This window comes from Xenopus tropicalis, chromosome 3 (genome assembly GCF_000004195.4).
Source record: "Xenopus tropicalis strain Nigerian chromosome 3, UCB_Xtro_10.0, whole genome shotgun sequence".
Classification (NCBI taxonomy): domain Eukaryota; kingdom Metazoa; phylum Chordata; class Amphibia; order Anura; family Pipidae; genus Xenopus; species Xenopus tropicalis.
The window spans coordinates 152,305,568-152,316,743 of record NC_030679.2 but is presented as its reverse complement, the minus strand read 5'-3'; the positions used below and the strand labels follow the sequence as shown (position 1 = coordinate 152,316,743).

The 11,176-nt window shown below is 49.3% G+C and overlaps 2 protein-coding genes across 4 annotated transcripts in view; both read right to left on the bottom strand.

Annotated features, from left to right (window-relative positions):
• Positions 1-3,001: 3,001 nt before the first annotated feature.
• On the bottom strand, positions 3,002-4,267 carry LOC105945865. 2 transcript variants are annotated; one of them, XM_031899629.1, is made up of 2 exons: positions 4,212-4,267; positions 3,002-4,163 (listed from the first exon to the last, which is right to left on the bottom strand). In XM_031899629.1, the coding sequence occupies exons 1-2, from the start codon at positions 4,212-4,214 to the stop codon at positions 3,141-3,143; spliced, it is 1,026 nt and encodes a 341-aa protein (XP_031755489.1). In that variant the 5' UTR covers positions 4,215-4,267; the 3' UTR covers positions 3,002-3,140. The 2 variants fall into 2 exon arrangements, with proteins under 2 accessions (XP_031755489.1, XP_031755490.1); XM_031899630.1 differs by having other exon boundaries at positions 3,002-3,202; positions 3,293-4,236.
• tfr2 (transferrin receptor 2) overlaps positions 3,002-11,176 on the bottom strand; it is a 28,622-nt gene continuing 20,447 nt past the window's right edge. For both annotated transcript variants that reach the window (XM_031899628.1, XM_031899627.1), the window contains exons 15-19: positions 9,899-9,978; positions 7,124-7,208; positions 6,707-6,934; positions 4,784-4,924; positions 3,002-4,607 (exon numbers count right to left, since the gene is read on the bottom strand). In XM_031899628.1, coding sequence (XP_031755488.1) covers positions 4,374-4,607; positions 4,784-4,924; positions 6,707-6,934; positions 7,124-7,208; positions 9,899-9,978 — 768 coding nt within the window. In that variant the 3' untranslated portion in view covers positions 3,002-4,373. The remainder of the gene's footprint in view (positions 4,608-4,783; positions 4,925-6,706; positions 6,935-7,123; positions 7,209-9,898; positions 9,979-11,176) is intronic.

Here is an 11,176-nt window from a genome sequence, read left to right as displayed (position 1 = left end):
GTGTGCTCTGGGCTCAGATTACAGCAGAGAGGGGAGGGGAGGAGGTAGAAGGCAGGGGGAGAGAGGAGGAAGCTGAGCAGGCTCAAGCCTGTGTCCTGGAGGTTTGAGCTGAGAGAAGGAAGTCTGATCCCAGGCATCAGGTTATTCCGTAGGCCCCATTATCAATGAAAACATCACACCAGTACCAATATAATGACTATAATCAGAAAGGAAAGGACCAGGCAAGTGTTTAGATTGGGAAAATAATGCATTTAATAGGGAGAAAGAGCAGTTCTACTGATCACTGTCAGTGATAAACCATTCCATGCATTTCCTTATATCAGCAATGACTTTGGAACAAGGGCCCTGCCATTCAGAGCCATGGCACAAGGTGGCGCTGTGAGAGGTGGTGCTACAGGGGCAGAACTAGCTGTCAGCCTGTAGCAACTGGCACAAATGGCTGGCACCTTATTCTCTAGTGATATCAACAGGTAATACAGGAGGTGGGGCCAGTGCTAGCCTCTGATAGGATGGAGTATCTGCAGCCAATCAGTGCATTGCTATGCCCTCCTATTAATACATACCCTGTGCAGCCAGAGGAATGAGAAGAGGGAAGCAGGCCAATGCCAAAGAGGTACGGGGTGGGCTGCAGAGAGGGGGAGGGGCCATATATAAAAAAGGTACAGCAGCCGGGTTTGTGTTGGAGCTTACTGGCACTATTCCTGTATTAGCCAAATACATTATTACCACTAGTAGTGGCAGAAGCTTAATGAGCTGCACAATCACAATGGTTAATAAAAATAATAAAAAGCTGCCATTTTAACTATTGCCTTTCATCACTACAGTGGTGTGAAAAACTATTTGCCCCCTTCCTGATTTCTTATTCTTTTGCATGTTTGTCACACTTAAATGTTTCTGCTCATCAAAAACCGTTAACTATTAGTCAAAATAACATAATTGAACACAAAATGCAGTTTTAAAATGAAGTTTACGTTATTAAGGGAGAAAAAAAACTCCAAATCTACATGGCCCTGTGTGAAAAAGTGATTGCCCCCCTTGTTAAAAAATAACTTAACTGTGGTTTATCAATTTCAATTTTCAATTTCAATATCAATTTCTGTAGTCACCCCCAGGCCTGATTACTGCCACACCTGTTTCAATCAAGAAATCAGTTAAATAGGAGCTACCTGACACAGAGAAGTAGCCCAAAAGCACCTCAAAAGCTACACATCATGCCAAGATCCAAAGAAATTCAGGAACAAATGAGAACAAAAGTAATTGAGATCTATCAGTCTGGTAAAGGTTATAAAGCCATTTCTAAAGCTTTGGGACTCCAGCGAACCACAGTGAGAGCCATTATCCACAAATGGCAAAAACATGGAACAGTGGTGAACCTTCCCAGGATTGGCCGGCCGACCAAAATTACCCCAAGAGCGCAGAGACAACTCATCCGAGAGGCCACAAAAGACCCCAGGACAACATCTAAAGAACTGCAGGCCTCACTTGCCTCAATTAAGGTCAGTGTTCCCGACTCCACCATAAGAAAGAGACTGGGCAAAAACGGCCTGCATGGCAGATTTCCAAGGCGCAAACCACTTTTAAGGAAAAAGAACATTATGGCTCGTCTCAATTTTGCTAAAAAACATCTCAATGATTGCCAAGACTTTTGGGAAAATACCTTGTGGACCGACGAGACAAAAGTTGAACTTTTTGGAAGGTGCGTGTCCTGTTACATCTGGCGTAAAAGTAACACAGCATTTCAGAAAAAGAACATCATACCAACAGTAAAATATGGTGGTGGTAGTGTGATGGTCTGGGGTTGTTTTGCTGCTTCAGGACCTGGAAGGCTTGCTGTGATAGATGGAACCATGAATTCTACTGTCTACCAAAAAATCCTGAAGGAGAATGTCCGGCCATCTGTTCGTCAACTCAAGCTGAAGCGATCTTGGGTGCTGCAGCAGGACAATGACCCAAAACACACCAGCAAATCCACCTCTGAATGGCTGAAGAAAAACAAAATGAAGACTTTGGAGTGGCCTAGTCAAAGTCCTGACCTGAATCCTATTGAGATGTTGTGGCATGACCTTAAAAAGGCGGTTCATGCTAGAAAACACTCAAATAAAGCTGAATTACAACAATTCTGCAAAGATGAGTGGGCCAAAATTCCTCCAGAGCGCTGTAAAAGACTCGTTGCAAGTTATCGCAAACGCTTGATTGCAGTTATTGCTGCTAAGGGTGGCCCAACCAGTTATTAGGTTCAGGGGGCAATTACTTTTTCACACAGGGCCATGTAGGTTTGGATTTTTTTTCTCCCTAAATAATAAAAACCCTCATTTAAAAACTGCATTTTGTGTTTACTTGTGTTATCTTTGACTAATAGTTAAATGTGTTTGATGATCAGAAACATTTTGTGTGACAAACATGCAAAAGAATAAGAAATCAGGAAGGGGGCAAATAGTTTTTCACACCACTGTATATCCACAGTATCATTTATAGCGAGCACTGTCACTGATAAATTAACCCACGTGATGAATCTGGCGCAAAAAAAACCAAACATTATATTTATCCCCAACACAGTATGATTTATAGTGAGCACTGTCACTGATAAATTAACCCACGTGATGAATCTGGCGCAAAAAAACAAACATATTATTTATCCCCGACACAGTATGATTTATAGTGAGCACTGTCACTGATAAATTAACCCACGTGATGAATCTGGCGCAAAAAACCAAACATATTATTTATCCCCGACACAGTATGATTTATAGTGAGCACTGTCACTGATAAATGAACCCACGCAATGAATCTGGCACAAAAAAACAAACATATTATTTATCCCCGACACAGTATGATTTATAGTGAGCACTGTCACTGATAAATTAACCCACGTGATGAATCTGGCGCAAAAAAAACCAAACAAATTATATTTATCCCCAACACAGTATGATTTATAGTGAGCACTGTCACTGATAAATTAACCCACGTGATGAATCTGGCGCAAAAAAAACCAAACATTATATTTATCCCCAACACAGTATGATTTATAGTGAGCACTGTCACTGATAAATTAACCCACGCAATGAATCTGGCACAAAAAAACAAACATATTATTTATCCCCGACACAGTATGATTTATAGTGAGCACTGTCACTGATAAATTAACCCACGTGATGAATCTGGCGCAACAAACAAACTATATTTATCCCCGACACAGTATGATTTATAGTGAGCACTGTCACTGATAAATTAACCCACGTGATGAATCTGGCGCAACAAACAAACATTATATTTATCCCCGACACAGTATGATTTATAGTGAGCACTGTCACTGATAAATTAAGACATAAATTAGACGTTAAATGAAAGGTGCAATTAGAAGGCCACGCTGGGGCTGATAATGAAGGCTCTGATGAAGTTACTACAAATTGTGGGGTTGTACCAAAGTATGATTTGACTATCGCCATGGATACACAACTGACCCTCACCATGGATACACAACTGACCATCACCATGGATACACAACTGACCCTAACCATGGATACACATCTGACCATCTCCATGGATACACAAGTGACCATCACCATGGATACACAACTGACCCTCACCATGGATAGATAACTGACCATCGCCATGGATACACAACTGACCCTCACCATGGATAGACAACTGACCCCCACCATGGATACACAACTGACCCTCACCATGGATAGATAACTGACCATCGCCATGGATACACAACTGACCCCCACCATGGATACCCAACTGACCCCCACCATGGATACACAACTGACCCTCGCCATGGATACACAACTGACCCCCACCATGGATACCCAACTGACCCCCACCATGGATACCCAACTGACCCCCACCATGGATACACAACTGACCCTCGCCATGGATACACAACTGACCCCCACCATGGATACACAACTGACCCCCACCATGGATACCCAACTGACCCCCACCATGGATACCCAACTGACCCCCACCATGGATACCCAACTGACCCTCGCCATGGATACACAACTGACCCTCGCCATGGATACACAACTGACCCTCGCCATGGATACACAACTGACCCCCACCATGGATACCCAACTGACCCCCACCATGGATACCCAACTGACCCTCGCCATGGATACACAACTGACCCTCGCCATGGATACACAACTGACCCCCACCATGGATACACAACTGACCCCCACCATGGATACCCAACTGACCCCCACCATGGATACACAACTGAAGTGGAAAGTGAGAACCCTACCCAACTAGGAGCCAGCTGCAAATAATCAGAATACTTTGGTACATACCCCATTGCGTCTATAATGAGTGAATACTAACGAGCGTTCATAATCAGAGCGCCGGCGTGGCTTTTCACCCAGGGCACCCTAGAAGCTGCCTTGGATTTCCCAGACTTCCCCGCTCAGGGCATTGGCCGCCCCTTTCACTGTCAGAGTAAAAAGGGCGAGTTGTTTGCGCAGGAGCCCAACGTCGATATTGTTTGTACTGTTCTTGAGGTGATCGATCAGAGCTTCCAAAGTGTGTTCTCCCCGACCAATCAGAATGTGCCGGTACGGGAACTCAGTGGCAGAGACATACTGGGACAGGAAATAGAATTCCACCTATAAAAAAACAAGGCGCCATATCAGTCAACCAATCACAATAGCAGCAGCCTCAAGTGTAATGGGGTCCCATTAGGGGCCACTGGGTGTGACGCACCAATGAGACAGGCTCCCGCTGGGTCGTACCATTTCATTTTAGAGCAAGTTACCAATAAGTCATTAGAAGGATTTCTCACCCTCATGATGCGCACGTTGAAGGACTGAATCAGCTTCTCGTTGCTCAGGTCCGACAGGCTAAGGGCCTTCTTCAGGGTCTGCGTTGCTCGTGTGTAATCCCCCCGCGCCGAGGAGAGCCATTGGAGGGTGAGCCCATATTCCTGTGGGTTGGGGAATTAAACATCTTAGATAAGTACAGCATTGTAGTGTGGGGTAACCCTGCACTTGGGGCCCCCGTTGTGCCCTAATTTGGTGGGCTCCCCTGTGTAGGATACAGGGGGCTCCCCTGTGTAGGATTCGTCTGTGTAGGATACGGGGGGCTCCCTTGTTGGTTGGCTCGTCTGTGTAGGATACGGGGGGCTCCCCTGTTGGTTGGCTCCCCTGTGTAGGATTCGTCTGTGTAGGATACGGGGGGCTCCCCTGTTGGTTGGCTCCCCTGTGTAGGATTCGTCTGTGTAGGATACGGGGGGCTCCCTTGTTGGTTGGCTCCCCTGTGTAGGATACGTCTGTGTAGGATACAGGGGGCTCCCTTGTTGGTTGGCTCCCCTGTGTAGGATACGGGGGGCTCCCCTGTTGGTTGGCTCCCCTGTGTAGGATTCGTCTGTGTAGGATACGGGGGGCTCCCTTGTTGGTTGGCTCCCCTGTGTAGGATACGGAGGGCTCCCCTGTTGGTTGGCTCCCCTGTGTAGGATACGGGGGGCTCCCCTGTTGGTTGGCTCCCCTGTGTAGGATACGGGGGGCTCCCCTGTTGGTTGGCTCCCCTGTGTAGGATACGGGGGGCTCCCCTGTTGGTTGGCTCCCCTGTGTAGGATTCGTCTGTGTAGGATACGGGGGGCTCCCTTGTTGGTTGGCTCCCCTGTGTAGGATACGGGGGGCTCCCCTGTTGGTTGGCTCCCCTGTGTAGGATTCGTCTGTGTAGGATACGGGGGGCTCCCTTGTTGGTTGGCTCGTCTGTGTAGGATACGGGGGGCTCCCCTGTTGGTTGGCTCCCCTGTGTAGGATTCGTCTGTGTAGGATACGGGGGGCTCCCCTGTTGGTTGGCTCCCCTGTGTAGGATACGGGGGGCTCCCCTGTTGGTTGGCTCGTCTGTGTAGGATACGGGGGGCTCCCCTGTTGGTTGGCTCATCTGTGTAGGATATGGGGGGCTCCCCTGTTGGTTGGCTCCCCTGTGTAGGATACGGGGGGCTCCCCTGTTGGTTGGCTCGTCTGTGTAGGATACGGGGGGCTCCCCTGTTGGTTGGCTCGTCTGTGTAGGATACGGGGGGCTCCCCTGTTGGTCGGCTTGTCTGTGTAGGATACGGGGGGCTCCCCTGTTGGTTGGCTCGTCTGTGTAGGATACGGGGGGCTCCCCTGTTGGTTGGCTCGTCTGTGTAGGATACGGGGGGCTCCCCTGTTGGTTGGCTCGTCTGTGTAGGATACGGGGGGCTCCCCTGTTGGTTGGCTCGTCTGTGTAGGATACGGGGGCTCCCCTGTTGGTTGGCTCGTCTGTGTAGGATACGGGGGGCTCCCCTGTTGGTTGGCTCATCTGTGTAGGATACGGGGGGCTCCCCTGTGTAGGATTCGTCTGTGTAGGATAACGGGGGCTCCCCTGTGTAGGATTCATCTGTGTGGGATACGGGGGGCTCCCCTGTGTAGGATATGGGGGGGCTCCCCTGTGTAGGAAAAGGGGGGGCTCCCCTGTGTGGGATACGGGGGGCTACCCTGTGTAGGATATGGGGGGCTCCCCTGTGTAGGATACGGGGGGCTCCCCTGTGTAGGATATGGGGGGCTCCCCTGTGTAGGATATGGGGGGCTCCCCTGTGTGGGATATGGGGGGCTCCCCTGTGTGGGAATATGGGGGGCTGACCTGTGTAGGATACGGGGGGCTCCCCTGTGTGGGAATATGGGGGGCTGACCTGTGTAGGATACGGGGGGCTCCCCTGTGAGGGAATTGGGGGGCTGACCTGCAGCTTGCTGCTGTACTGGTTCAGGTCGATGTTGTGCTGGAGGAGGGCGCTGTTGTAGGCAGAGTAATCGAGGGGGAGGATGTGGTCGTGGGAGAGTTTGATTAACATGAGTCCGGCCACTTCCGCCAAACTGAGAGACACCGCCGCCAGCCGGCCCCCCACCACTTCATTCAGGCGTTTGTAATCATCGTATTGGCTGTCCAGGTACTGGTAGGGGTGGTCCAACTGTATGGGAGGAACCTGGGTAAGTAACTGGATCACACTGGGACACTTACATCTCTCCCTATAGCCCCCCTGGGCATTATACAGCCCCCCAACAAGTCACAACAGATTAATGAATCCTTGAAAATGCTTCCCAGTCAGTGTGGGGAGGCAGTCAGATCATACGGCGCCACATGTACCCCTAAATCTCACCTCCTCGAATGAAAATCCCACCGCAGGCACCCCAGCAAAGGCAGTAAAGGCAAAGGCACTCGTGTCCACCAGCAGGGGGCGCAAACTGGGGGAAAGAAATAGAGTATGTATGGAATGTTAGGAATGGTTATAGGGAGGGGTATATGGAGCAATGGGAGGGGTTATAGGGAGGGGTATATGGAGCAATAGGAGGAGTTATAGGGAGGAGTATATGGATCAATGGGAGGGGTTATAGGGAGAGGTATATGGAGCAATAGGAGGAGTTATAGGGAGGGGTATATGGAGCAATGGGAGGAGTTATAGGGAGGAGTATATGGAGCAATGGGAGGGGTTATAGGGAGGGGTATATGGAGCAATGGGAGGGGTTATAGGGAGAGGTATATGGAGCAATAGGAGGAGTTAAAGGGAGGGGTATATGGAGCAATGGGAGGAGTTATAGGGAGGGGTAAATGGAGCAATGAGAGGAGTTATAGGGATGGGTATATGGAGCAATAGGAGGAGTTATAGGGAGGGGTATATGGAGCAATGGGAGGGGTTATAGGGAGAGGTATATGGAGCAATAGGAGGAGTTATAGGGAGGGGTATATGGAGCAATGGGAGGGGTTATAGGGAGGGGTATATGGAGCAATGGGAGGGGTTATGGGGGGGTATATGGAGCAATGGGAGGAGTTATAGGGAGGGGTATATGGAGCAATGGGAGGGGTTATAGGGAGAGGTATATGGAGCAATAGGAGGAGTTATAGGGAGGGGTATATGGAGCAATGGGAGGGGTTATAGGGAGGGGTATATGGAGCAATGGGAGGAGTTATAGGGAGAGGTATATGGAGCAATGGGAGGAGTTATAGGGAGGGGTATATGGAGCAATGGGAGGAGTTATAGGGAGGGGTATATGGAGCAATGGGAGGAGTTATAGGGAGGGGTATATGGAGCAATGGGAGGAGTTATAGGGAGGGGTATATGGAGCAATGGGAGGAGTTATAGGGAGGGGTATATGGAGCAATAGGAGGAGTTATAGGGAGGGGTATATGGAGCAATTGGAGGAGTTATAGGGAGGGGTATATGGAGCAGTGGGAGGAGTTATAGGGAGGGGTATATGGAGGAGTTATAGGGAGGGTTATATGGCACAATGGGAGGAGTTATAGGGAGGGGTATATTGAGCAATGGGAGGAGTTATAGGGAGGGGTATATGGAGCAATAGGAGGAGTTATAGGGAGGGGTATATGGAGCAATGGGAGGAGTTATAGGGAGGGGTATATGGAGCAATGGGAGGAGTTATAGGGAGGGGTATATGGAGGAGTTATAGGGAGGGTTATATGGCACAATGGGAGGAGTTATAGGGAGGGGTATATTGAGCAATGGGAGGAGTTATAGGGAGGGGTATATGGAGCAATAGGAGGAGTTATAGGGAGGGGTATATGGAGCAATGGGAGGAGTTTATAGGGAGGGGTATATGGAGCAATGGGAGGAGTTATAGGGAGGGGTATATGGAGGAGTTATAGGGAGGGTTATATGGCACAATGGGAGGAGTTATAGGGAGGGGTATATTGAGCAATGGGAGGAGTTATAGGGGGTATATGGAGCAATAGGAGGAGTTATAGGGAGGGTTATATGGCACAATGGGAGGAGTTATAGGGAGGAGTATATGGAGCAATAGGAGGAGTTATAGGGAGGGGTATATGGAGCAATAGGAGGAGTTATAGGGAGGGGTATATGGAGGAGTTATAGGGAGGGTTATATGGCAATGGGAGGAGTTATAGGGAGGGGTATATTGAGCAATGGGAGGAGTTATAGGGAGGGGTATATTGAGCAATGGGAGGAGTTATAGGGAGGGGTATATGGAGCAATAGGAGAAGTTATAGGGAGGGGTATATGGAGCAATGGGAGGAGTTATAGGGAGGGGTATATGGAGCAGTAGGAGGAGTTATAGGGAGGGGTATATGGAGCAATGGGAGGAGTTATAGGGAGGGTTATATGGAGGAATAGGAGGAGTTATAGGGAGGGGTATATGGAGCAGTGGGAGGAGTTATAGGGAGGGGTATATGGAGCAGTGGGAGGAGTTATAGGGAGGGGTATATGGAGCAATGGGAGGGGTTATAGGGAGGGGTATATGGAGCAATAGGAGGGGTTATAGGGAGGGGTATATGGAGCAATAGGAGGAGTTATAGGGAGGGGTATATGGAGCAGTGGGAGGAGTTATAGGGAGGGGTATATGGAGCAGTGGGAGGAGTTATAGGGAGGGGTATATGGAGCAATGGGAGGGGTTATAGGGAGGGGTATATGGAGCAATGGGAGGGGTTATAGGGAGGGGTATATGGAGCAATGGGAGGGGTTATAGGGAGGGGTATATGGAGCAATAGGAGGGGTTATAGGGAGGGGTATATGGAGCAATAGGAGGAGTTATAGGGAGGGGTATATGGAGCAATGGGAGGAGTTATAGGGAGGGGTATATGGAGCAGTAGGAGGAGTTATAGGGAGGGGTATATGGAGCAATGGGAGGAGTTATAGGGAGGGGTATATGGAGCAGTAGGAGGAGTTATAGGGAGGGGTATATGGAGCAATGAGAGGAGTTATAGGGAGGGGTATATGGAGCAATGGGAGGAGTTATAGGGAGGGGTATATGGAGCAATGGGAGGAGTTATAGGGAGGGGTATATGGAGCAGTAGGAGGAGTTATAGGGAGGGGTATATGGAGCAATAGGAGGAGTTATAGGGAGGGGTATATGGAGCAGTGGGAGGAGTTATAGGGAGGGGTATATGGATATTTCCGGGCACTTACTCTTCCGTTTCCCAGTTTTTAATATTTTGGGACATAGCATTTTCATAGATATTGTGCTGGCTGCGCCGCGGGTTGTCTACCTGTGAGTAGGAGAATATTGTAGCGATCAGTTTCCAGACTGCCCCTCCCCTTTGTGCCTATTAGTCTGCTGGGGAAAGTTATTCTTACTAATAAGCCCCTTATTTCTCCCAATTACCCCCCCAATGTGCCCAGGGCTCTTCTGCTTGTGCCAGTGGCCTAATCCTGGGCACTTACCTTTTGTACTAAATTAGCCAATTAACATTATCACTTACTGTACATTTGCTGGTATGACCCTTATGCTCCTTTACAGTAACTGGGCAGTAACCCTTAGCAACCTGTCTGAATAAACATTGGATTGGTTGCCATGGATTACTGCACAACCCAACATTTGGTGTAAGTAAGTGAGGCCAAGAGTATTCTAGACATCAAATATTTCCCCCCCTTTCTTCTAACCCTCTCCCTCCACTCTACCTACCTACTGTTTCACTTCACTCCATCTTGTCTTTCCTATTCACTCTTCCTCTTCCCTGACGTTATCCCACCTTTTATCTTTCTTATGCACTCATCCCCTCCTTGCTCTCTCCCCCTAATTCCACTCATCCCCTCCTTGCTCTCTCCCCCTAATTCCACTCATCCCCTCCTTGCTCTCTCCCCCTAATTCCACTCATCCCCTCCTTGCTCTCTCCCCCTAATTCCACTCATCCCCTCCTTGCTCTCTCCCCCTAATTCCACTCATCCCCTCCTTGCTCTCTCCCCCTAATTCCACTCATCCCCTCCTTGCTCTCTCCCCCTAATTCCACTCATCCCCTCCTTGCTCTCTCCCCCTAATTCCACTCATCCCCTCCTTGCTCTCTCCCCCTAATTCCACTCATCCCCTCCTTGCTCTCTCCCCCTAATTCCACTCATCCCCTCCTTGCTCTCTCCCCCTAATTCCACTCATCCCCTCCTTGCTCTCTCCCCCTAATTCCACTCATCCCCTCCTTGCTCTCTCCCCCTAATTCCACTCATCCCCTCCTTGCTCTCTCCCCCTAATTCCACTCATCCCCTCCTTGCTCTCTCCCCCTAATTCCACTCATCCCCTCCTTGCTCTCTCCCCCTAATTCCACTCATCCCCTCCTTGCTCTCTCCCCCTAATTCCACTCATCCCCTCCTTGCTCTCTCCCCCTAATTCCACTCATCCCCTCCTTGCTCTCTCCCCCTAATTCCACTCATCTCCTCCTTGCTCTCTCCCCCTAATTCCACTCATCCCCTCCTTGC